The sequence below is a fragment of the Geotrypetes seraphini genome, chromosome 5 (assembly GCF_902459505.1).
Source record: "Geotrypetes seraphini chromosome 5, aGeoSer1.1, whole genome shotgun sequence".
NCBI classification, from domain to species: Eukaryota; Metazoa; Chordata; class Amphibia; order Gymnophiona; family Dermophiidae; genus Geotrypetes; species Geotrypetes seraphini.
In genome coordinates this window covers 25,209,851-25,236,814 of record NC_047088.1, presented here as the reverse complement: position 1 = coordinate 25,236,814, position 26,964 = coordinate 25,209,851, and the positions used below count along the sequence as shown (strand labels likewise).

At 43.0% G+C, this 26,964-nt stretch overlaps 1 protein-coding gene across 1 annotated transcript in view; it reads left to right on the top strand.

The window, feature by feature from the left end:
- The window catches only part of STAG2 (stromal antigen 2), a 613,131-nt gene that overhangs the window by 518,967 nt on the left and 67,200 nt on the right, over positions 1-26,964 (top strand). Inside the window, 5 exon segments of the mRNA XM_033944545.1 lie at positions 2,244-2,392; positions 8,523-8,651; positions 19,306-19,511; positions 21,981-22,170; positions 22,253-22,366. Of these exon segments, the coding sequence (XP_033800436.1) occupies positions 2,244-2,392; positions 8,523-8,651; positions 19,306-19,511; positions 21,981-22,170; positions 22,253-22,366 (788 nt within the window).

Here is a 26,964-nt window from a genome sequence, read left to right as displayed (position 1 = left end):
CCTTCAATCTGTCCCTCTCCACCACCATATCCAACATTTCTCCCTCTCATCCTTCTATTCCCCATGCATCTCTACATCATTCCTCTCTCTCTATGCCCAATTTTCCTTTCTTCCTTTCCCCATGTGCACCATCTCTCACTCACACACTCATACCCAACAATTCTTCCTTTCTGTTCCCTCCTTCCTATGTCCCAAGTTAGTGCTCCCTTCCCTCTGTGTCGAGTTTGTGCCCCCTCCCTGCCTTCTAGCCTTTGTCCTAAAATTAAGTTGTACACCGGGAATCTTTGGTGGCCCGCCTACCCCCACTGAAGCTGCCGCCACGGATCCCTCCCTCCCTACATGCTTTCCAACCTGCCCGCACATCCCCCTCCCTCCCCAAAATTACCCAGTTACTTGTTGGAGCCGCACTTGCTCCCTCCCACCCCCCCAAACTCCGTGCAGAAACAGCGCAAGCAGTGATTCACATGCTGCACATGGCTGGCCCACAAGCATTCCCTCTGACATCAACTCTGACGACAGAGAGATTTATGTGCAGCGTGTGAGTCACATCCCTGCACGGAGTTTGCTGTGGGCGGAGGGAGCGAGTATGGTTCCATTAAGTAACTGGTTCAGCTTCAGGGAGGGAGGGATCCCCGGCAGTGTTTTCAGCGGGGGCACAGGCAGGGATCCCCGGCGGCAGCAGTTTCTATTGACGGGCAGAGAATATCCTCCGCAGCGGCCAAGCTACATACCCCCAACAAGTGGCCCGTGTACTGTTAAGAAACGTTGGTATACAAGTCCCAACCCCTTTCCCTTCCCTTTATCTTACAGGTTGAACAAAACCACAGACTTTATCTGTAGTACAACTCACCCATCCTGCCTGTTTGTATCTGTGGCTGATACTCTCTCCACAGAAGATTGCTGCTGCAAAGCAGCGGCAGCGACTCCGACGCCACTTCTGACTCCATCTCCCGGAAATCATTACCGTTACTTTAAATTCACCTGTTCCTGCTGCATATGCCAAAGGAGCACTTAAGGAGCATTTCATTCTCCTTGATGCTCTCTTATGTGCACGAACATCAGCACAGACTGCCTAATCTTACCACTCCACCTTCTGGAGACTGAAAATAAATTGAGTGTAATAGGGCCTGCACAGCCCACTTGTACTGTAGCCAAAATTTAGTGTCTCAGAATCCACCTGCTGGCAGAGGAGCTTAAACCCATATGTTTCTATGCCGGTCTGGAGGAACTAAAAGAAAGAAAATTAGCAGGTAAGGATCTAATTTCTCCTTTGTCATCTTTAATGGATTTTTTTACCTGGACATAGATATACTTAAGAACTGATAGCAACTCCAGCCCTCTTTAATAGACAAGAAGCAGGGTGGATAAAATATCAATGTTTTTTTTTTTTATGAATTTTTTAAAATGTTTTTGAGGAAAAATCTATCTAAGGATAGTTTTCTATTTAAGATACATTATAATCCAAAAGTTATTCATCATGAAATAAGGACTAATCTTTAATTATATAGCATGAGGCTGTATATTTATGCAATATTTAAATTTGTATGTCTTGATGGCTGGAGTAATGTCCACAATAATCTTGTTGTATGTACTCGTATAGCAACAGAAGAAGGGAATGTCTTTCTTGCAGAAACAATTGATAACTCAGAAATGCACATACAGCAGAATGCTTAAAGGAAGTAACATGCAAAAGCTATAATAAAATAAGTTTAGTTGCAGATAATGCTGCAAAAATGTATCCAAGATAGAAGAGAATACCAAGTTAATACCTAGCCAAAGACTTCAGTGTCCCAGAAATAAAAACTAATGTAATTGAAATTGCTAAATACTTCTTGTAACAATTATTTTGCTGCAGAGCAGCTCTGAAAAGAATGGGTGGAACCAAGCTAACAAGATGTTAGATGGAACTCTGTAGTGGACTGTTTTGAGTAGTATATCAAGAACTGGCCTATTCTTTTGACATTAATTATACCAGCAAGAACGAGTCTGTAAAAATAACCATGATTTAAATAGTCTTTCTGACTAGTGATTTAAATCAAATCCACCCTGACAAAAAGTCAACTCTAAACCTATTTTGCTCTGTCCATTTGATGAAAGGAATATGAGCACTTTTCTGAAATAGTCTGGTGAGACTAAAGAAAAGGAAATTAAATGGTAAGTTTTTAAAGTCACCTTTACATACTGAAAATGCTTTATAACCCTTCTTCCCCCATCAATAACAAACTTTTTTTTAATTTTTGCAGCTTTTCAATGAGATGATCCAAGAACATAGTTATAGTTTTGATAGGTCATCACCAACATTCAGTGGTATAAAAGAGCTTGCTCGACGCTTTGCATTAACGTTTGGGCTTGATCAGGTGAAAACAAGAGAAGCAATTGCCATGTTACACAAGTAAGTAACTCCTATTGTCTGTAATGATTTATTTTTCGTGTCAATTTGATTTGGTTTATTAATTTGATTTAATCCTATATAATAAAACGCTAGCCGCGCATGCGCACTCCTATCGGTGTGCTTCCATGATCAGTAGGTCTGTGGCCGCAGGAGTGCACATGCACGAATCCCCAGCACCTACCTACACTCGCCGGAAGGACTGGACCCCAGCGCTGGACATCCTGCTCTCCTGTCGGCTCCTCTCACGAGCCGCACCAGCGTCAGAGAAGGCTTCCGACACTGGCGGGGATCGAGAGGAGCCGCGGCGACACCTCAAGGGGCGGGAAGGGAAGTGGCGAAAAAAGACTCCAGCTGCTACTTTCTTTGCGGTCCCGACTCCAAATGCCGATTCAATCATCGTGTGCAGCACTCTACACACGCTGCTTCGGGGCCTTCGACTGCCCTGATTTGCTCTGCCGCGTCTCTGATGATGTCATCAGGGACTTGCCAGAGTAAATCAGGGCAGTAGAAGGCCCCGAAGCAGCGTGTGTAGAGTGCTGCACACGCTGCTGGAGTCGCAGGTTTGTCGGGAAAGGGGAGCAGGAGAGAAGACATGCACAGCCACTTGCAGCAAGGGCTTAGAGGGCAAGAGAGCTGCAATTGGACAGACTGAGGAAGGAAATGTTCAGATAAAGAAGAGCTGAGACTGAAGAAGGAAAGAAAATTGGAGAGATTGAGGTAGGAAATGTTCAGATAAAGAAGAGCCGAGACTGAAGAAGGAAAGAAAATTGGAGAGACTGAGGTAGGAAATGTTCAGATAAAGACTGAAGAAGGAAAAAAATAGGAATAAATACCTACAGGGAAACACAAGATCAGGAGCATACAGAGAAAAAAATACAGCATAGAGGTTTGCAGGAATAAGGAACACATAGAGAAAGTAGAGCAGAGACCCCTGCAAGAAGAGAAAAAGAGCAAAGAGACTAGAGGATGAGAAAGAGAGCAGACATGCTTGCAGGAGAAAAAGCGAGGCAGTAATGTTACAGCTGGAGAGTGCAAAGTGAGGAAGAAAGCAGAGACAGCGCTACACAGGGAAATGGAGGGGGAGAGAGACAGAAAGAAAAAAAAAAGACAGACATATATTCTAGCACCCGTTAATGTAACGGGCTTAAAGACTAGTAACTCAATATACTGCTTAATCCAACAGGGTTTTAAAGCAGTTTACAAACAAAATCTACCCTCAAAAATTCTAAAACAATAATTTTTAAAAAACCACAATGCATATTAGACCATAATATAGCAAAATAGCAATGTAATAAGTAGCAAATAAAATTAAACATAGTAATGCATTACTTCATCACATTCTTAAAGACCGTCAAAAGTGCTGTTAAAAAGATCTTTAAAACTTTACAAAAATCAATATAGCAAATACTACTACTACGTTCAACTGACAGAGTTTCACAGGAAAAGTCCAACACAGCTCTATTCCTTGTTGAAGTCAGTTTGGCAAGGTTCAGTGAAGGAAGCTGGACAAACAATATTGTGGCAAACATATTACATGCTGAGATACTTGCTTAGTAAACAAATCAGAAAGATATTTAAGGGTGCTCATACCTTCTGTATAAACGAGGCACAACTTAAAAGTAATCCTTACAGAAATAGGCAACCAATGTACCGTATTTTCACGCATATAACGCGTGCGTTATACACGATTTTTTACAAACCGAGTATAACCATGCGCATTATATTCGTGAGCGTGTTATCCCCTTTTTTTTTACATAGTTCCCCCCCCGACATCCGATTCACCCCGCAGGACCGCTCGCACCCCCACCCCGAAGGACCGGTCGTGCTCGAACACGCACCCCCACCCCGAAGGACTGCTCGCACCCCCACAGCCTCCCCCCCCATCATGTAGAAGCTGCCTACCGTCGTCCTGCTGCTTTCTCTGCCGGTGGTCCTGCCCCTTCTCTTAGCCCTGCGTCTATGCTGCTTCCTCTTCCGGCGGTCCCGCCCTTTCTCTGACGTCAGAGAAAGGGCGGGACCGCCGGAAGAGGAAGCAGCGTAGACGCAGGGCTAAGAGAAGGGGCAGGGCCGCCGGCAGAGGAAGCAGCGTGTGCGAGCGCGAGCGGTCCTTCGGGGTGGGGGTGCGAGCGGTCCTGCGGAGGGGGGTGAATCGGACTTCGGGGGGGCATCAGGCTTTCAGGGTGGGGACAGGACTTCAAGGGGGAGAGGAGAGTCGGGGGGGGGGGGCTAAAGGAGAGTCGGGATGGCCAGAGGAGGGGCGGGCTAAAGGAGAGTCGGGGCGGCATGCGCGGTATAGGGGTGTGCGCGGTATATAAAAATTTATTTACATAAATTACAGTTTCCCGCGCGCTATACCCGTGTGCGCGTTTTACACGGGTGCGCGGTATATGAGTGAAAATACGATAGTTCAGCCAAAATTGGGGAAATATGATTAAACTTTTCTCCCAACTACTAAACATGCCACTGTATTATGTACAAGTTGAGTCCTTTCCGGCTGCTACTTGTTGTCAGTCTTTGAAACAGAATTGCAGTAGCCAAGTCTACTGGTCACTAAAGCGAGAGAGCGTTGCAGTTAGTAAAAAATGATAGGAAGGCACATATTACACTTGTTTTAAAGAAATTGCATTGGCTGCCAGTTGCATTCTGGGTTCAGCATAAGGTGGTTTCTGTGGTTCATCAAACTACAGTATTTACCATCAAACATCATGGTATTTTCGCCAAGTTGTGGTACCTTATCAGCTGAATAAATCCTTGCGATCCGAAAACCAAAAGTGATTGGATCAGATAGTGTGGGGGAGATATTCAGATACCAGAGCAACGGCTTTTTGTATTGCTGGTGTTAAGCTGTGGAATGCCTTGGCAGTTACAATTATGTTCAATTCGGTTACAATTTAAGAAACAGGTAAAAACGCAGTTGTTTGTTATAGCATATTTGTGATGTATTTGGTCGATTTTGGAGCAGAAGATACTTTTTAAGAGTAAAGATTTTATAACCCTATTTTGTGATAATAATTTTCTATATTTTTTTTTAAATTGTAAACCGTTTAGTTTTTAGACAATATATAAATTTTAAAATAAATAAAGCATGCATAGTCTTTCCTAGATTTAATTGATAGGAAACATCCAGTAAGTCTTGCTACTATTTGCAAATTGAACTTTTAAGGAATTATCACAACAAAAAAAAATTCAATGTAGCTATATGATCATAAGAGGAAGCAGATTATCCTGTAGTGCTGACTTGGTGATGAGAGAGCCAGATTTATGAGATAACCACATAGCTAATGATTTTACAACATTCAAAATTAGATTATGTGCTTGCAGCCAGTTATCTAGCAGAGCTGAAGGTTGTCAGCAAAAAAAATTAAAATGCCAATTCCAGCTAATAACCCATCCAGTGTTATGAGGTATGAATTAAAAAGCATCGGTGAAAGAAATCCTTGAGGTACACCCCTCACAAGATTTATTTTAGATGATACAAAAGAAAGCTCACCACAACCAGATCCACCTTCAATAACTCATCATCCTACCTCGACGAAATTATAACAAATCCTACATCAGAAGAACCCATAGCAGCCGACAGGACTTGAACCTCCTTCCCTCTAGTTCAATGGTCGGATATGGATCGTCTATTTAAAAAATACAGCAAAGCATCATGTGACCTAAACAATTGTCCCTCATACGTCCTTACAAACGCTACTCCTAAATTCAGAGCCAACCTCATGCAATGGATTCAACTCACACTCATGGAAGGTCAATTCCCACTCGAACTAGGTGAGATTATAATCAACCCTCTACTGAAAGATCTCAAAGGCCCAATAGATACCCCCTCTAACTACAGACCCATCGCCTCAATCCCACTATACGCTAAATTAATAGAAGGACTGGTAGCGCAATACCTCACCAACTACCTAGAAGACCATAACATACTTCACCCCTCTCAATCAGGATTCAGATCCAGCTACAGTACAGAGGCATTATTAGCAACGCTGTTGGACACAGCCAGACAACACCTTAGTAAAGGAGGAAGAATGTTACTAATTCAACTCGATTTCTCAGCAGCATTCGACCTGGTAGACCACACCATACTACTACAGATACTGGACGCCATAGGGATCTCATGAGCAGTGTACAACTGGTTCCAAGGATTCTTAAAATCAAGAACCTACAGAGTCAAGTCAAACGACCATAAATCAGACCCTTGGTCTAACCCCTGTGGAGTCCCACAAGGATCACCACTATCTCCTATGCTCTTCAACCTCTTCATATCCTCCCTTGGCTTCACTCTAGATACCCTAAACGCAACATCTTTCAGTTATGCAGATGATATAACCATACTCCTCCCCTTTGACACCCAAGACCCTACTTCTTTAGGCAAGTTAAAAACAACACTGGAAGTAGTGGAAGAATGGATGCTAAAACACAAACTGAAACTGAACTCAGACAAAACAAAATTCCTTCTACTCGAAAAAGACAAAACCCCATCCATAACAGAATTAGCAATAAACGTCACCAAATAACCCATACAGCCCTCTCTCAAAATCCTTGGAGTGACGATAGATAGATGCTGCACAATGCAGATACAAATCAACAAAACCACTCAAAAAGCATTTTTCACCATGCGCAACCTCCGAAAAACAAGAAAATTCTTTGAAAAAGACCACTACAGGATCATAGTGCAATCCCTTATCCTTGGACTAGTGGACTATTGCAATATCCTCTACCTTCCATGTCCCACAAACTTGATAAACAGCAGACTATTCAAAACACAGCCCTCAGGCTGATCTACTCACTCAGAAAATTCGACCATATCACTAATGCCTACCTTGACTCACACTGGCTACCAATACATGCTCGAATCCAATTCAAATTTTATTGTCTACTATACAAAGCAATAAACGGATCTGCACCCACTTACCTCAACAACCGTCTAAATTTCAATTGCACATCCAGAATAAGAAGAACCCAGAACCTATTTGCCTATCCTTCACTCAAGGAAACTCAGCGAAAGAAGATGTACGACGGCCTCCTAGAGACGCAGGCAGCAAAACTGGACCCCTTTATCTCCAGCTTGTTATCAACTACAAGTGACTTTAAATCATTCCGAAAAGAAATCAAAACCCTACTATTTAAAAAAACTATACAACCTCCCAACCGACCCTAACAAGTAACCAACCCTAAACTCTTCCTCCCTACTAGTATTCCTCAATTCTCCTCCCTTCCCCAACTTCTCCCCTCTGCCTCCTCTATTAATCCTTCCCTATACAGTAATCCCCCTGCATCTACTATGTAAACGTCCCCTAAATTGTAATTCCTTGCATCTATTAAGTAAGCATCCCCCAACTGTAACTTCCTAGAAAATCCCAGCTATCTTATACTATTTCCCGCTTAGAACTGTAATCATCCCTAAATTGTAACTTCCTGGAAATGTCCAGTTGTCTTATACTGTAATCCGCTTAGAACTGCAAGGTAAAGGCGGAATATAAGTCACTAATGTAATGTAAGATACCTCTTGATTCCAGCATATTCTTCCTTTGCAGACAAATATCAAAATAGATTACAAATATCAAAATAGCACACAGAAAATTACTTGTAACACTTCCCCCATCGTATCTTAAGGTTGCCCTAGAGGTCTCAGGGAAGGGCAGGCAGGAATGATTCTCAATCACTCTTGCCTATGCTGGCATTGGGTTCAAAATGGCAGCTGTTACCTTTATTGATAGAAGGTGTTCTTCATTAGAGGGTTGAATGCTTTTAATGGGGGGGGAGAACCTTTTTGTTACCTTAACTTATCCTGATTAGCTAACAGATTAATGGGCTGAATGTCACCATGATTCAGTTAATTGTTTATTCTACTGTCCAAGAATGTATTAAAAATGTGATAAACTGTAATTAAGATGTTGTTAAAATTTTAGGTCAAAGAGCAACTATAATAGTTACCAAACTTGAAGCCTTTTAAGCTTTTTTTTAATATAAGATTAAGTAAATTTGCTCCTGAACATTTTCAGTTATGTTGATTTGCTGCTTTCAAATACATTATATGAAGACCAGAATGTTTATTTAGTTTTTGTCTTGTATTTATGATCTTTCCAGAGATTATATTTATTATTTTATTTAAAATTGTTTTCCTCAGAGATGGGATTGAATTTGCTTTTAAAGAACCTAGTCCCCAAGGTGAAATCCATCCACCGTTAAATATGGCATTTTTGGATATTTTAAGCGAGTTTTCATCTAAACTACTGAGACAAGACAAAAAAACAGTGTAAGTATTTTCTGTATGTATTCTGTCTTCATAAATAATTATAAAAGGTAGAAACTTGTGTTTTCATTTAATATGTTCTTTGGTTATGGTTAAATGTGTTATTGCTTAAACAAGACTTCCTTACCATCCATGCCAGACCAGCCCAAACAAATGGATTATGTTCCCCTGTAAGCATATGAAGATAGAAAGCCAACTCCATGCTGGCTTCATTCCCCTTATAGAAATCTGATGCATCCTTTAGCTCTGTATACTTCCCCCTCCCCATTCGCGGTTCCTGCACTCACGGTTTCATATAATCGCGATTTTTTTCTGGGGAGGGGGAAAATTTAAAAAAGTCTTAATGTAAAAAAAAAAAATCCATTGTTTTTTCCTCCCTGCCGCCTTCCCGGCCTTACCTGGTGGTCTAGAGGGTTTTCGGGGAAGGATTATCCAGCCTTCTTTCAATGTGAACCGCCTAGAAGTCATTTGACTATGGCGGTTTAGAAAAATAAAGTTGTTATTATTATTATTATTAATAAAGTACTCATCTTTTGAACTTGGAAAACAAAAGGGAGCCATTCAATTGTAACACCCCCCCCCCCAAAAAAAAAAAAAAAAAAATAAGCAGCTTGAAGTGCAGTGGACTTCCTCTTTGTTTCTTATTGTACAGTCAGATTTGGTCAGTAGGTAGAGCCCATTATAAAGAGCAAAATTACAGAGTGTGTGTATGTCAAGAGCCATGCATATAAATATCCCTGGGTCTGTAAAAATTTTAGGGACAATTATCGACCTCTCCGATGAGGTAAAATACCTGGAAGTCATTTTAGATGCCTGCTTGTCCTTTCAACCTCATATTCTTGCTATGGTTAAGAAGATTTATTTTAAATTACAATTGCTGAGCAATCTTAAAATCTTATTTGTCTAGTGCCAATTTTAAGTGTGCTCTACAATTGTAGTGTTGTTCAGTTTGGACTTTTGCAATTTGCTGTTAGGTGTTTACAAGAATGCGATTCAGCACTACAAGTTACACAAAACTCGATTATTCGTGTTCTGTTTGGTATTGGGAAACTTGACAATGTGTCTGAATTTTATGTGAATCTTTACTGGTTGAAGATTGATTTTAGAATACGATATAAATTGCTGTTAACTTACCTTTGCCTTCATGGAATGGCTCTGAGATATTTGATCAACTGTATATCTGAGTATGCACCATCATGTAGTTTACGCTCTGCTCAAAGAATTATATGTTCCTACTATACAGCAGGCAAGGTTGAAAGTAACAAGAATGGGAGCTTTTTCTTGTGCTGGTCCAGAAGCGTGGAATGCTATTCCATTGTATATTAGAAAGCAAAAAGATGACTGTTTTTAAGAGGCTTTTGAAGAGACATCTCTTTTGCGAAATGAAGCTTGGGTACTTGAGTAATTTATTATTTAATTTTAATTGTTCTTTTTCTGTATCGCTTGATAGACCGGTATAGTTCCTTACGGATGGGTTCTATACCTCACTGTTACCAGCAGGTGGAGACTGAGATCAAACTTGTACATCAGTACAGCATCCCCTATACCAGTGGTAGGCAAACTCATTAGTCAAAAGAGCCAAAATCAGCAGAACAACGATTAAAATTTTTTTTTGAGAGCCATACCCCATGCCCGCTTACGCTACGATGGCTACATCAAACTGACTGACACCCGCATGTAGTCGAAATTGATTCGTGGCAGAGCCTAGAGAATGACACGTCCCCCACCCCATCCCCATGAGCTCGGTCCCCATCACCGTAAACCACCTGATTCCATCCACATACGCCTCGAATAGTTTTATACTGAATTTATTATATTAAAGTATAAAAAGAAACAATATTCTGTACAATTGTAATTTATAAATCAGCGTCTTCTCCCCACTCTCTTTTCCCCATTTCCCTTCAGCGTCCTCAGCCCACTCTCTCTCCACTTCCCTTCAGCGCATGCACATAAAATCAAGCAAGCAATTTTATATCATTTTCATTCTATTCATTCATAGAAATTAAAGTCTAAATAATGCCAGTCACATAACAAAACATGATTTTACAAAAATAATTCCCTGCACAGTCAAGCCTACAAGGATTACTAGATGTCTTTCAACAGCTCCCCTCCCTCCCCCTTACCTTTGTGCCCAAGTCAAAATGATCTACCAACAATAAAACTTTAAAAAACACAAAGCACACTGTACGCAGAGAAAATGTTAATTATCATTTATATTCCACGGGTTTTCAAAGAGGTCAAGGCAGATGACTTTATACAATGTCACCTCAGTAACAACTATAATAATAATAATAATTTTTATATACCGCCAAAGCCATAATAGTTTGAGGCAGTTTACAATAAGAAGAGCTGGACAATCAGCGAAGACAGGCACAATGAAAAGTCATTGAATACATGTGATACAGCTGAACAATCAGCGAAGATAGGCACAATGAAAAGTCATTGATACATGTGAGCAGGATACAGAGATAAGAGGAGCTGGAACAAGCAGGATACAGAGATAAGAGGAGCTGGAACAATCAGTACACGATCAACGAAAATAGGCACACTATAAAGTCGTCAAGTACAAGTAGACAGGGTACCAAGAAGGCTTGAGAGATCTTGGTTACAAATTGGTTAGAGTAAAAAGGGAAAGGGCTTTAAGAGATCTTAGGTTACAAATTTGTTGTACAAGTTAGTTTTTACTAGTTTTCTAAAACTTAGATAGGATGAGGAGTGTGTAATAATGTTACCAAGCCAATTGTTCAGATGACCTGCTTGGAAGGCGAGTGTTCTGTCCAAAAATCTTCTATATCGGCAGGCCTTTATAGATGGATGGATAAACATATGGATTCTGCATGTTGGCCTAATGGAACAATCCAAGTTGAAATGAGAGAGCAAGTACTTAGGGGCCAAACCAAGAATAGATTTGAAACAAAGACAGGCGAATTTGAACAGAACTCTTTCCTCCAGGGGCAGCCAATGAAGTTCTTGATAGTAGGGGGTAATGTGATCCCATTTTTTAATACCAAAAATCAATCATACTGCCGAGTTTTGAATAATTTGGAGTCTTTCTAAGGTTTTCTTGAAAGACCCCAAGTAAATGATGTTGCAGCGATTGGCTGGCCCAGAACTCCTCTCCGACATCAGAATTGACGTTGGATGGCGAGAGTTGGTCGGCCTCGCAGGGAAGGGAAGCAGGGAGAGCTCAGAATTCGGCGGTGGCCTGTTCCCTGATGGCAGCAGTGGCAGCCTGTTCCCCAGTGGTGGTGGCTTGGGGGAGGGCAGTGAGAAGGGAAGGGAAGCAAGTTGGGCACCCCTGCTCTAGACGAGCCATTAGCCGAACTCAAGTGGCTCTCATTCTTGGCCAAGACTTCTAATTCCCCCATTTTGTTCTTTAGGCTCCTTGCATTAGTGTACATGCAGTTCAAGTCCTGGTATTTTCCCTTCCTTGCTATTTTCCCTTGCGTTTCATTCTTCTTACTGTCCCCTTCCTGACCTGCCAACTCCTGATCATTGTCTCTTTTGTCTTCCCCTTGTGGTATGTTCCTATTGCCTTCTCCTTGTGGTGTGCTCCTATCGTCTTCCTCTTGTTCCTTCCCATCGTCCAGTTCCATTTTGACTTCCCCTTGTAGCACGTTCATCCTGTCCTCCTCTCGTTTCATCTGTCTCCCTTGTTTTTTCAGATCCTGTTGTTTGACATATGTGTCTTCCCAGCATTTTTTCCCCTCAGTACCTTCACTGGATATTGTCTCCCGAACCGTCGATACCAGGTTGACTATCGGCTTTCCCCTTCTACTTAGTTTAAAGCTTGCTCTATTGCTCTTCTGACATTATTTGCTAGTTGTCTAGTTCCCGATGTGCTCAGGTGTAGACCATCTTCTTGAAGAGCTTGTTCTTGCCCCAGAATGTTGCCCAATTCCTCACGAAGAGAAATCCCTCTTTCTCATCCACACATTTATTGATTGTAGTTCCGTCTGCGCTTCTGCCCTCGGTACTGGCAGAATCTCTGAAAAGGCTATACTCTTGAGTCCTCATCTTCAGTTTCCTTCCTAAGATCTTGAACTGTTCAGTCAGTGCATTCTTGCTGTAGTCTCTCCTGGTGACATCGTTCGTCCTGACGTGGACTATCACTGCTGTCTCTTCCGTCTCTGCACCCTCTAGGATTCTTTCAATTTTGTCGGCGATGTCCTTCGTTCTTGCTCCTGGGAGACAGGTCACTAGCCGATCCTCTCTCCCTCCTGCTATATGGAACCAGGAAAACAAGTAGGATATAGTACTGCCAGGGTACAAACTCTACCGAAAAGACAGGAAATATCAGAAAGGAGGAGGAATAGCACTATACATAAAGGAAGCCATTCACTCGACCGGTGTGGACAAAGCAGCGACGAATGACCAACTGGAATCATTGTGGGTTAAAATACCAGGAAGAAACGGATCCGAGATAAAGATGGGACTGTACTACCGTCCACCTGGGCAAACTGAAGCAGATGATACAGAAATGGTAGCCAAGCTGAGCCGGGAATGCAAGAACGCTAACACCATAGTTATGGGAGATTTCAACTATCCCGGGATACGCCAGGAGCCCCAACACTCCTCCTTGTCTTCGGTTTTGGACTATCTTTTGCACCTGTCTCATTCTGACCTCAAGTCTTCCTCGATACGAGTCCATCTCAGTGCAATCGCTGCTTTCCATTAGGGAAACCTCTATCTGCTCATCCTGTGGTTTCCAGATTCATGAAAGGACTGTTCCATGTCAATCCTCCCCTCAAACTGCCTCCAGTGGTTTGGGACCTCAATGTTGTTCTTTCACAACTTATGAAGCCTCCATTTGAACCTCTTCACAAGGCTCACTTGAAGTATCTCACTTGGAAAGTGGTGTTTCTCATTGGCCTCACTTCTGCCCGAAGAGTCAGTGAGCTACAAGCCTTGGTTGTGGACCCACCTTTTACAGAATTCCATCATGACAAGGTGGTTCTCCGCACGCACCCGAAATTCCTTCCTAAAGTTGTCTCAGAATTTCATTTCAACCAATCCATTGTGCTTCCAGTGTTCTTTCCGAAGCCACATTCCCACCCTGGAGAATCTGCACTGCATACCCTGGACTGTAAGCGTGCTTTAGCCTTCTACCTAGAACGCACCAAGCCTCACAGAACTGCTCCTAAACTTTTCATCTCCTTTGATCCAAACAAGTTGGGACGTCCTGTTTCTAAACGCACCATCTCTAACTGGATGGTGGCTTGCATCTCATTCTGCTATGCCCAGGCTGGATTGCCCCTTGACAGAAAAATCACAGCACATAAGGTCAGAGCGATGGCAGCTTCTGTAGCCTTCCTCAGATCAACGCCGATCGAGGAGATTTGTAAAGCTGCCACTTGGACCTCGGTTCATACCTTCACTTCACACTGCTCTCTGGATACTTTCTCCAGACGGGATGGACAGTTTGGCCAAACTGTATTGCAAAATTTATTCTCCTAAGTTGCCAACTCTCCCACCATCCCATTCTGGTTAGCTTGGAGGTCACCCATTAGTGAGAATACCTGCCTGCTTGTCCTGGGATAAAGCAATGTTACTTACCGTAACAGTTATTATCCAGGGACAGCAGGCAGCTATTCTCACGTCCCACCCACCTCCCCTGGGTTGGCTTCTCTGCTAGCTATCTGAACTGAGGAGACACGCCCTGCGTTGGGCGGGAAGGCACTCGTGCATGCGCGGTGCGGGCGACTCGAAACTTCGAGTTTTTCTTCAAAGAAGCGTCCGCATCGGGGCTCCGTTGGATCACGTCACCCTTTAATGAGAATAGCTGCCTGCTGTCCCTGGATAACAACTGTTACGGTAAGTAACATTGCTTTATGGGAGATTTCAACTATCCTGGGATAGACTGATGTCTTGAAAATTCAAAATATACAAAGGAAACAGAGTTCCTGGAGGCCGTTCAGGAATGCTTCATGGAACAACTTGTCAAGGAACCAACGAGAGGGTCAGCGATTCTGGATCTGATCCTCGGGCTGAAGGGACCTGCAAAGGGAGTGGAAGTAATGGGACCGTTAGGGAACAGTGACCACAACGTGATTCAGTTCAAAGTGGAAGTAGGATTACCAAAGGGAAAGAGAACCAAGGCAACAACATTTAACTTCAAGAAAGGGAACTATGATGCCATGAGACAAATGATGAGAAAGATGCTCAGAAACAGCTCCAAGAAAGCTCAGACTGTGGAGCAAGCCTGGTCCTTATTCAAAGACACGGTAAATGAGGTGCAAAACCTGTATATACCCAGATTTGTTTTTTATTTTTCACTTTCTTTTTAGTTTATGATATATTTTAAATCTCATTCATTGTTTTGCCACTTGTTTTTGTTTTTATTTTATTATTTAAATTTCATTTAAGTTTCCCCAGAATTCTATAGTTTCAACGGTTCTCCCTTCTGCTTCTATTTCCTATCTCCCCTCTTTTCAACCTTTCAAAGTCCTTCAGATCATTGTAGTCTTATTAGAATGTTTATTTTCTTATTTTTCTCATCTATCTCTATTTTTATTTCTTCATTACTCTACTAATTGTCATTTTCCCAGGTACTTTAGTTAGATTGTGAGCCTTCGGGACAGTAAGGGAATTTCTAAGTACCTATCTTACTTATAATTTTAATGCACCCTATTGTCTATTTTCTGTAAACCGCTTAGAATCCTAACGGAATTTAGCGGTATATAAGAAATAAATTACATTACATTACATTTAGGAAAGGATGCAAAAAGAATCAAACAAAAGACCTGGCATGGATAACCAATAAAGTTAAGAAAGTGATAGGAGACAAGAAAAAATCATTTTGAAAGTGGAAAAAGGACAAAACTGAAGAAAATTGGAAAGACCACAGGAAGCATCAAAAAGAATGTTACCGAGTGGTCAGAAAAGCCAAGAAAGAATACGAAGAGAGACTAGCCAAGGAAGCACAAAATTTTAAACCATTTTTCCGATATGTGAAAGGAAAGCAGCCGGCGAGGGAGGAGGTGGGACCTCTGGATGAGGGGGACAGGAAGGGAGTGGTGAAGGAGGAAAAAGAGGTGGCTAATAGACTAAACATGTTCTTCTCGTCGGTCTTTACAAAAGAAGACACATCTAATGTGCCGGAACCGGAGAAAATCTTCAAGAGAGATCAAGAAGGAAAATTATCATGCATGGAGGTAAGCCTCGAAGACGTACTCAGGCAGATAGATAGATTAAAAACTGACAAATTTCCGGGCCCAGATGGAATCCACCCGAGAATACTGAAAGAGCTCAGAGACGAAACAGCGAAGTTACTGCGGCATATTTGTAACCTATCCTTGAGAACAGGGGTAATCCCGGAGGACTGGAGGATAGCGAATGTTACACCTATCTTCAAAAAAGGATCGAGAGGCGACCTGGGGAACTAGAGACCGGTGAGCTTAACCTCAGTTCCGTGGCTCAAGGTTAACAGCGTGCCTGATTTTAAGGCAAAATGGGATTGACACGTGGGAACTATTCACATGGTAAAGGTAGGGGAGGGTCATTAGGGTGGGCAGACTGGATGGGCCGTGGCCCTTATCCGCAGTCTATTTCTATGTTTCTAATCACTGATCAAGGACAATATCAATGAGCAAAGAAGGTTTGGATAGCTTCCTAGAGGATAAAGGAATTGAGGGGTACAGATAGGAGTAGAGGTAGGTTTAGGGATAGTCTGGGACCACTGCTCAGGCAATGGGCCTGATGGGCCGCCGCGGGAGCGGACCGCTGGGTGAGCTGGACCTCTAGTCTGCCTCAGCAGAGGCAACTTCTTATGTTCTTATATAGAAAAAAATGATCTGATGAGAACAAGCTAGCATGGTTTCTGAAAAGGAAGATCATGCCAAATGAACCTTCTGCACTTCTTTGAGGGGATAAGTGAACAATTGGACAAAGGTGACCCCATAGACATTGTATATCTGGATTTCCAGAAAGCCTTCGACAAGGTACCCCATGAGCGCCTACTGAAGAAACTGTGGAGCCATGGGGTGGAAGGGGACGTGCACAGATGGATCAAAAATTGGCTGGCGGACAGGAAGTATAGGGTAGGAGTAAAGGGACACTACTCTTGATTGGAAAGGGGTCACGAGTGGTGTCCCATAGGGGTCAGTGCTGGGACCACTGATGTTCAATATATTCATTAATGACCTGGAAACGGGGACAAAGTGCGAAGTTATCAAATTCACGGACGACACAAAACTCTCCAGCAGGGTCAGAACTGTTGAGGAATGCAAAGAACTGCAGAGAAACCTGAACAAATTGAGTGAGTGGGCAAATAGATGGCAGATGAGCTTCAATGTAGAGAAATGTAAGGTCTTGCACATAGGGAAAGGGAACCTCATGTACAGCTATACGATGGGAGGGAGGGCACTGGGGGAAGGCAACCTAGAAAAAGACCTGGGGATATTGGTGGATAAAACAATAAAGCTAGTGGCATAATGTGCAGTGGCCTCAAAGAAAGCGAACAGAATGTTGGGCATTATCAAAAAAAGTATCACTACCAGAACGAAGAAAGTTATCCTGCCCCTGTATCGAGTGATGGTGCACCCGCATCTGAAGTACTGCATCCAATACTGGTTGCCGTACCTTAAGAAGGATATGGCGATACTCAAGGAGGTACAGAGGAGAGCAACAAGGATGATAAAGGGCATGGAGAACTTTTCATATGCCGAAAGGTTGGACAAGCTGGGGCTCTTTACCCTGGAAAAGCGGAGACTTAGAGGGGACATGATAGAGACTTATAAAATCATGAAAGGCATAGAGAAGGTGGAGAGGGACAGATTCTTCAGACTAGCAGAGACAACAAAAACAAGAGGTCATCCAGAAAAATTGAGAGGAAACAGATTCAAAACGAATGCTAGGAAGTTCTTCTTCACTCAGAGGGTGGTGGACACCTGGAATGCACTTCCAGGAGAGGTGATAGGACAGAGTACAATTTTGGGGTTCAAAAAGGGACTGGATGACTTCCTGATAGAGAAGGGGATTGCAGGGTACAGATAGAGGGTTACTTACAGGATATTAAATAAATAGAGTATAAACGTTTTAGGTAAGGAGCACTTACAGGTCATGGACCTGGGGGTCCGCCACAGAAGCGGACTGCTGAGCGCGATGGACCCCTGGTCTGACCCGGCAGGGGCAATGCTTATGTTCTTATGAGTGATGTACAGTGCGTGGGATGGCTTCCTTTCGTGCCTCTTTGCCTCACATCTTGGAGTTCTTGCAGGATGCCCTAGACAGGGGCCTGGTCTGGTCTTCCCTCTGGGTTCAGCTTGCAGCTTTGTCTGCGTTATGTGGTTTGCTGCAGGTCAACGCGTAATATCTATTCCGGACGTGGTTCGGTTTTTTGAGGGCGGCCAAATTGTTTCAGCCTCTGGTGCGGCCTTTGATTCTGGCTTGAGATCTCAATCTGGTACTGTCCGCGCTTCTGCTCCCCCTTTGAGCCCCTGGGTTCCTGCTCGTTGAAGGACCCTACCCTTAAAATGGTCTTTTTCGTGGCCATTTCTTCTGCAAGATGTGTTTCTGAGCTGCAGATTTTCTCTTGTAGGCCTCTCTTTCTGGAGTTTTCTAGGGAGCAGGTCATGTTCCTTCTTTTCTGCTGAAGATAGTCTCGCCTTTTCATGTCAATTAGTCCATGGTCCTCCCAGTCATGGGTAGTTGGGAGGGCTCTTCAGAACAGAGACAGTTGCGCAAGTTGGGATGTCTTTCGGGTCCTTCACGCTTATGTTTGGCGGACCCAGGAGTTCCGGAAGTTGGATCATCTTTTTGTTCTCTTAGCGGTTCCTTGTAAAGGGGATGGCATTTCCAAGGCTACCATTGCGCGCTGGATCCAGGAGACAATCGCTTCCATATACATTCTTCAAAAGAAGCCCATTCTGGAATTTCTCAAGGCTCATTCCACTTGGGTCAGACAGCTTCTTGGGCTGAGTCTTCTCTGGTGGCTCCAGTGGATATCTGTAAAGCTGCAGTTTGGTCTTCTTTGCATTGCTTTGTGTGATACTACCGTGTGGATGTTCAGATGCATTGGGACGCAGTGTTCAGTGAGCAAGTTTTGGTGGCGGCCCTCCAAGGGTCCCAGCCACGATGGGTACTGCTTTTTACGTCCCATCAGTGAAGTTGTACCAGTCTGGAGAGATGCTAAAGAAGGAGAAATTAGGTTCTTACCTGTTAATTTTCTTTCTTTTAGACTCTCCAGGCCGGTTCAACATCCCACCCTATCTGTTTGTCTGTTCTTACCGTTTTTCGCGTAAAGAGTGGGATTTTTTCTGGGGGTTCTAGTATTTTTCTAGGGCTGGCGAGATCAAAAGAATAGCAGCTTTGGCTTAGCTGGCGAGCTGTGGGGACGTTTACTGAAGGGGCTTTATCTATGTATCTTCCAATGGTATTGCTCTATGTTCATTGTTGCTTCTGTTGTTACTGTTATATATAGCAATGTTTAGTTCTGCTTGGCTATTTGGCAGACTGAGGTATGAGAGGGAAGCATAGCTATTTCTACTACAGCCAAAAGATTTTGTCTCAGTCTCCACTTGCTGGTCATGATGAACTATTACCCATCAGTGAAGCTGTACTGGTCTGGAGTGTCTAAAAGAGAGAAAGTTAGCAGGTAAGAACCTAATTTCTCCTTTTCTTGTGTGTGTTCTGATTATTTTCCTCCTTTCTTTTGCAGGTATGCTTACCTGGAGAAATTCATGACATTTCAGATGTCTCTCCGTAGGGAAGATGTGTGGCTTCCTCTCATGTCTTACAGGAATTCATTACTAGCTGGTGGTGACGATGATACCATGTCAGTTATTAGTGGAATGAGTGGTCGTGGATCTACAATGCGGAGTAAAAAGACAAAACCAGCAACAGGAAAACGGAAATTACCTGAAAGTAAGAGTCTCTGTTAAAGCATGCAATGTTCTCTTATCATGAAATGTAGACATATTGGCTAGAATGAAGAAAACATTAGTTATTTTTTTTTAATATCCTGCTTAATTAAAATAATTTCTATTGCTCAGCACTGCCTATTTTCTGGCTATAATGAACTCATTATTCTTCATTCTAGAGACCCTCTAACTTTCTTTTTACTTTCTCATTTTTGAAAACTTATATAATAAGAAAATCTTGCATGCTAAATCCAAACTATTTCTTATTGATTGCATGGTTGATTCTTTGCAGTTTTAAGGTAATGAATATATTTGTATATTTGCACTGAATTTTGGTACATGAGGAGAGATTCCTTGTCTTACCAGACCAGTCCAGATGCCTGGGTTTTGCTCCCCAATCAGCAGATGGAGACAGGGGTGTGGGGAGAAACTGACATCATCCTATGTATGCATCCTGCAGCTCTCCAGTATTCTGTCTCTCCAGAAGTTGGTAGGTGCACAGCACATGCAGCTCTGCAGTATACTACCCTGAAAACAAAAAGGTCTGCTCCTACTGGTTCAGTTCACGAGGATTGCTCCTTCTAAGTTGAATAGGGCACACCAGGGGTATTTGTCTCTAGTTAGCTTTCGCTGCTTGGATCCATGGAGATTATACCCTAGAGTCTGGTTCTCTCTCTCCCCCCTCCCCCACTCTCTTGTTTATTCACATTGGAAGAAATGTGTGAAGGTGAATTAACTGTGTTTGCTGAAGGATGCAGTGTGGGCTGTCTAAAAAAAAAAAAAAAATGGCATCCTTGAAGTTTGAGCCACAAGTCCCATATTCAGTACAGCATAAGGAGCTTTTTAGTGGCCCTTGTTCAGAGTTTACTGGAGGCTAAGAGAGAAGCAGATTGGCAGGGCTGGAAAAATAATAAAACATTTGTATTGCAAGTAAGTTGGCCCTGGCTGAGCATGAAGTGCTATCTAGCCTGCATGATTCTCTGTAAGAGATCCTCATGCAGACTGTGTTAAGCTTTGGTAGGGGAGACACATCCGAGGGTGCTTTCAGTGCAAGAGAAGCCCACCCACCAAAAAAAAACCCCATCAAGCATGTAATGGGAGAAGATGCATCTTCTTGGTGTAAGGTAAGATGCAGTGGTTCAGCCTCAGGTAAATCACATGGGGTAGGGGAGGGGGTCAGCGCATCCAGAATTGACAGCTTTGTTTGAAGCAAATGACCTTGTGTCACTGGGACCTCTAGCTTTATTCCCTTTGTTCTTGTGTGTGTGCCAGCTAGAGGTAGGGCAGTCCAGGGGTATTTTTCTTGACTAGGTGCCTTCACAATTGTTCTTCTTTAGAGGTTGTGCTTTTTGCCTTCAAGAAAGTGCTCCTAACCGTTCAGCTAGGTGCCCAGACGGAGCCTTGATATATTGTATGAGTGGAGGATTTACTTCAGCCACAGTAATCAAGATAGTCTCTCTGATACTGGGTATCTGGAGGAGGGTGAACTCCAGGTAGGTGAAGTAAATAATCCTGTAGTGGTATGACCCTTGCAAAGGGCAAACCTCTTCATTATGATCATCCATTCTGCATGCTTATGGGTTACATCAAAGACAGAGTTGCTGTAGGTGATCCATTTTGAAGGAGCTGCAGAAGCCTGAAAAAGCTTTTCACATGCATGGAGAAATTTTAGGCTATTGTCACAGTGCAATGGGGCATTCCTGAAGCTAGTCTAAAAGATGGCAGAGCAATGAGCAAAATATTCTATTAAATCACAGAAGAGAAAAGGAAGGTGAAAATCTCTAAAGTGAATGCTCTGGTTGTAAGAACACTGAGTTATAACACCTAATCAGTGAAATAAAGTAGGAATCACATGATCATTATGTGATTCTGGAATAGGCATAATAGTAATTCACTCTCAAATGAGCTGGGAACTCTTGGACTCATTTGTTTGCAAAGTATTTTGGAAACCATTCGCATTATTTTTTTCCTTTGACTTTGTTTCATTTTTCCTTTTCTTTTTTTGTATCTTTTTAAATTATTGTTAACCGAGTCGAGCTCCTTATTTGGTTGATGACCCAGTATACAAAGCTAAGTTTTAGTTTACCATAAAATAACAAAAGAAAGAATATAGTTTAGGATGTTTACAATTCATGTTTGGTGATGTTCCTTATGTGCCCTTTGGTTCAGAGCCGATGGGGGCTGTGAAAAATCTCCTTGCTTTTGTGGGAGAGGTCTTTGCTTTGGATATACTATATAGGTTGATATCAGTAATGTACTTTTTCTCTAAATCCCACTGATGTAGGGTAGCAAAGTCCCTGCATCTGTATTGGTATGGTAGGATTCATCAAAAGAAAATTAACTGGTAAGGCCAAATTTTTCTGTATATTTCTAGCATTCAGACGCACAGATGTAAAGCCAACATAGGAAGATGGTAAGAGAAATTAGTCAGCATTCAGAGAATACTTAGTGACAGATTCTTTTTTCTCTGTAGCAGAAGAAAGCAGCAGTAGTGACAGCATGTGGCTAAACAGGGAACAAACAATGCACACACCTGTCATGATGCAGACACCACAACTCACTTCCACTATCATGAGAGAACCCAAGAGATTGCGACCAGAAGAAAGCTATATGGGAGTTTATCCATTGCATCCTGAACATCATCAAACGTCCCTTGATTACAAGTAGGTATAAACTAAAGCTTCATATTGTGCTTTTGAATGTTAAACAAACTTGAATCACTTTCTAAAGGAAATTTTTTTAAAGCACGCAGGTAACGTGGATGCTTGCACAACGGCAACAAGAAGAAGTAGCCAGGCAGCAGCAAGAGAGGGCAGCTATGAATTATGTCAAACTTAGGGCTAACCTACAGCATGCCATGTAAGTGAATGTGCTGCATTAAGAGATTTATAAGTTAAGATATTTAACAATTATGTGCTCTCATAAAATAGCTATCTGAGTCTAAAATGGCCTAGTGATTAGATCTGCTGCCTCAGGGTTGTGACCCTGGGCAAGTCATTTAACCCTCCATTGCCCCAGGTACCATAGCTAGATTGTGAGCCCACCAGGACAGATATGGAAAATGCTTAGAGTACCTAACTATTATTCGGTATACCGCCTTGGGTGAATCACTTCATAAATTGAAATAAATTGATAATAAATTGAAATAAATAAAAAGCATAAGAGGACTATAAAAAAAATTTGTTAGGGCTTTCAGCTAACAATTTTAATTGTAATATGTTGGGTTAATCAGGTTTTCTATTCCGCCTTTACCTATTCAGTTTAAGGTTGGATTACATTACAATTACAATTTGACACAGACATTCAATAGGGTTGCTAGTATAGGTAGCTCAGTACAGCTATTAACACAGTTAGGTCATAGTTACAAATATGTCATCGTTGGTTCATAGTTATGTCCCAGGAGTTGCATTAGACATTTAGAAATGGGCTTTTACAATTAAAATTTCAGTTACTTCTGGGTTGGCTTTTTGTCTTGGTGCAGAAATACTTTTAAATTTATTTTGAACCTGAGGTAGCGGTCACAAGATAGTAGTGCAAGCGGTAGTTGGTTCCAGCATTTTCCTAATTGATATTACACGGATAAGGTAATTTGCTTGGTAAACTTTATATTGTTGCATGCTGGAAATTTTAAGTGAAAAAGATTTCTGATGGAATATCTATTGAAACACCCTGGAGAAGGATAGCCAACTCTGTTAGGTAGTTAGGGCATTCCCTCTCAGTATCTAATTTAAACTTGATCTTTGCAATTAATGGGCAGCCAATTTAGTTTAATATAGTTGGGCTGTAAGTGTTCAGATTTCTGTAGTCCATATATGAGTGTTACTGCTGCATTTTGAACTAGTTGTAGACATGATAGCAATGTTTTAGAGTAAAGAACTAGTGTTACATTGCTAGTCAAGATAGGATTAGGGATTGCACTAAAATTCAGAAAGCCTCTGTTTCAAAGTATTTTCTGATGGATTTAGCTTTCTCATCACATGGAAAAATTGTATGTGGCTTTTCATGGATAGGCGATTATCAATTTCTACTCCTAAGATTCAGGATTGTAGTTCTAAAGGAAAGTCTGTATCATCTACTATAATCCTTGGAGTATAGCATGGGTCAGTTGAGGGTCCGGAATTTGGTTTTGTTCTTATTTAGTTTGAGGCAGTGGGTTGAGGTCCAGTTTTCTATGATGTGGACACATTTTTCGACAGTGATGAGGGTGTTGACTAATGTAGCTGTAACAGGTAGCATGATTGTTATGTAGTCTGCATAGGTGAAATGTTTTATTTATGTGAGATCTAGGTTGACTTCCAAGGATTGCGTTAGAAGGTTGAACACTGATGTTAAAAGTGGGGGACCCTAGTGGTAGGGTGCCAGCTATCACAAATTTCACCATCCAGGAGAGAGGACTAGGCTGCTAACTCCAAATTCACAGAAAATTTCACATTTGGTCGGTCTATTAGATCAAATGCACTGCTTAAGTCAAATTGGTTTATGATTGTGCTGTGACCCTTCTTCCGCGAGAACTGGCATCACGAAAAGCTCGCTCCTGCTTGCCAGGTACGTCCCTGGCCATGAGATCTGAGGCAGCCATCTAGGGAGGGAGGGGCTCAGGGCAGGAGCACAGAAAGTTTGCTCCTGCCCATACAACACTGGACTACCAGAGATTCGAAAAAAGGTGCGCAGGGGGTAAAAAAAAATTGTTAGAATCGGTTGGGATGGGAGACGGGAGGGATCCCTCCTGTCCCTGCCTACCAGATCATATGGCAGTCCGGTAGAAACCTGCAACAAGTCCAGGAGGGGGCCGGGAGGTCACTGGGTGATAACCCAAATATAGGACGAGACCCCCATTTTTGGGCCATCTTTTTGGCCGAAAAATCTCATCCTATTTTAGAGTATATATGGTATATGGTTTCTCTATTCAATACTTTTTGCTTTGGTTTGTTTTTTTTCGCACAACACACTCGTTGTCTTCAAGCACATCTTTCACATCTAGCATAGCAATATTTAGCCCACCACATATAAAATAATCTTAATACAACAACACTTATTTACTTTTTTACTCACATAATAACACTTTGCATGTGGCTGTGTTAACATATTCATGTTTATACTGCAATGTACACATGTACTTTTTATTTTATCTAAATCCCTGACTGCCGAAACATGGCCCGTGTCAGGTCCTAACAAACTGAGCTTCCTTTTATGTCTTGAAGGTCCTTTACTCTTTTTTCCTTCCTAGGTAATAGTTGAGCCACTGAGTTATTTTTCCTGTGGTTGTTGGGCTGCTTTGATCAGGTAAGGTGGGCAGGTGTCGAGGCTGCAGTATGCTTTGGAGTATTTTAGAAGAAGCCGTTTTGTGTCTTTGAATTTAATCTCTTCAAAATCATTCCAAGATCTGTCTGCTGGCATTTCCATAAGTGATTTTGTGGCAGCGGGGTCTAGCTGGATTGGTGGGGGTAGCTGGTTACATGTGGATTGAATTTTTGTTTTAAAATAGTTAGCTAGTTCTGGGGCTGTTGAAATAGAGGATTGTTGCCATTTGTGAACTTGTTCGTGTTGGTTAGGTTATTTCATATTGAGCTACTCAAATCACAGAATTATATTTACTACTAGTCTTTAAGCCCGTTACATTAACGGGTGCTAGAATAGATGTGTCTGTCTGGCTGTGTTTCTTTATCTCTCGCTCCTTGGCCGCTGTCTGTGTCCTTCGATCTTCCCCCCTCCCCCCCCGAGCAAAGCTGTCTGCCCCCAGCACACACCTACCCCCAAAGCGGCCCTCTTCTGTCTTCCCCCCAGAGCAAAGCTGTTTGCCCCAAGTACACCCCTCCCCCCAAAGCAGCCCCCTTTCCCTCTCCCTGTCTCTCCATGGCCCCTTCTTCTTCCCCTCAGAGCAAAGCTGTTTGCCACAAGCACAACCCTCCCCCCAAAGCAGCCCCCTTTCCCTCTCCCTAACAGTCTCTCCATGGCCCTCTTCTGTCTTCCCCCCCAGAGCAAAGCTGTCTGTCCCCAAAGCAGCCCCCTTTCCCTCTCCCTAACTGTCTCTCCATGGCCCTTTTCTGTCTTCCCCCCCAGAGAAAAGCTGTCTGTCCCCAGCACACCTCCCCCCCCAAAGCAGCTCCCTCTCCCTATCTCTCCATGGTCCCTTCTGTCTCCCCCCAGCACACCCCTCCCCTCAAAGCAGCCCCCTTTCCCTCTCCCTGTCTCTCCATGGCCCCTTCTGTCTTCCCCCCCAGAGCAAAGCTGTTTGCCCCAAGCATACCCCTCCCCCCAAAGCAGCCCCCTTTCCCTCTCCCTGTATCTCCATGGCCCCTTCTGTATTCCCTCCCAGAACAAAGCTGTCTGTCCCCAGCACACCTCCCCCCCAAAGTAGCACCCTTTCCCTCTCCTTGTCTCTCCATGGCCCCTTCTGTCTCCCCCCCCCGAGCAAAACTGTCTGCCCCCCAGCACACCTCTCCCCCAAAGCAGCCCCCTTTCCCTCTCTCTATCTCTCCATGGCCCCTTCTGTCTCCCCCCAGCACACCCCTCCCCCAAAGCAGCCCCCTTTCCCTCTCCCCCTGGCCCCCGGTATTGATCCGCTTCTTACCTTCCCTCCATCCCGGCGTCTTCTGACCTGCTCCTCTTCAAAGCAGCCTGCGATCGTGGTGGCTGGCTTTAGCGAACCTCGCAGGCCGCTCTCCAACTCGGTAGCATGTTCCCTCTGACGCAATCCCGTGCGTCAGAGGGAACGTGCTACCGAGGTTGGAGAGCGGCCTGCGAGGTTCGCTAAAGCCGGCCACCATTGCAGGCTGCTCTTTAGAAGAGCAGCAGCGGCGGCGGCGAGTGAGGGCAGGACAGGCTGCTCTGAAGAGGAGGATCGGCGGCAGCGGTGAGTGAGGGCAGGAAGTGTGTTCCCTGCTGAGAACGCGGGCAGGGACAGAGCTTTCCTGGCCAAATGGTGAGTGAGGGTGGGAGGAGGGGAGTGGTCAGAATGTTCCCTGCCGCTGGGTTCTAAAATGGAACACGGCCACGGATCACACACCACGGTGGCAGGGAACATGAAACCCTAAGTGCGCATGTGCGCTTATGGTTTTATTATATAGGTTAATCAATATAGCTTAAATTTAAAATGTGAAGTGCTCAGACCCGCAACCACAAGTGCTAATTGTGTTATACTCCATAGCATGGGATGCCATCGGGACCATTATGGCATGCACAGGTCCCACCACCACAACACATTATTTCAACTACCTTATTAGATTTTCAATATTATCAAAAGTATATATTTAGAATGTTGAAAATGGTGGCGGCATTTCAAGGCAATCCCATGCAGCAAACTAGTTTGTCCATGCATGGAAGCTGATTAAGATATTTATATATAGATTAAAATGAATAAGTGTAAAAATTATAAAACGTATATGAGTGTGTGTACCTGTATTGATGTGTGATTGATTTTATTTTTATGACTTTTAGCGCACCCTTCTGAAAAAGCA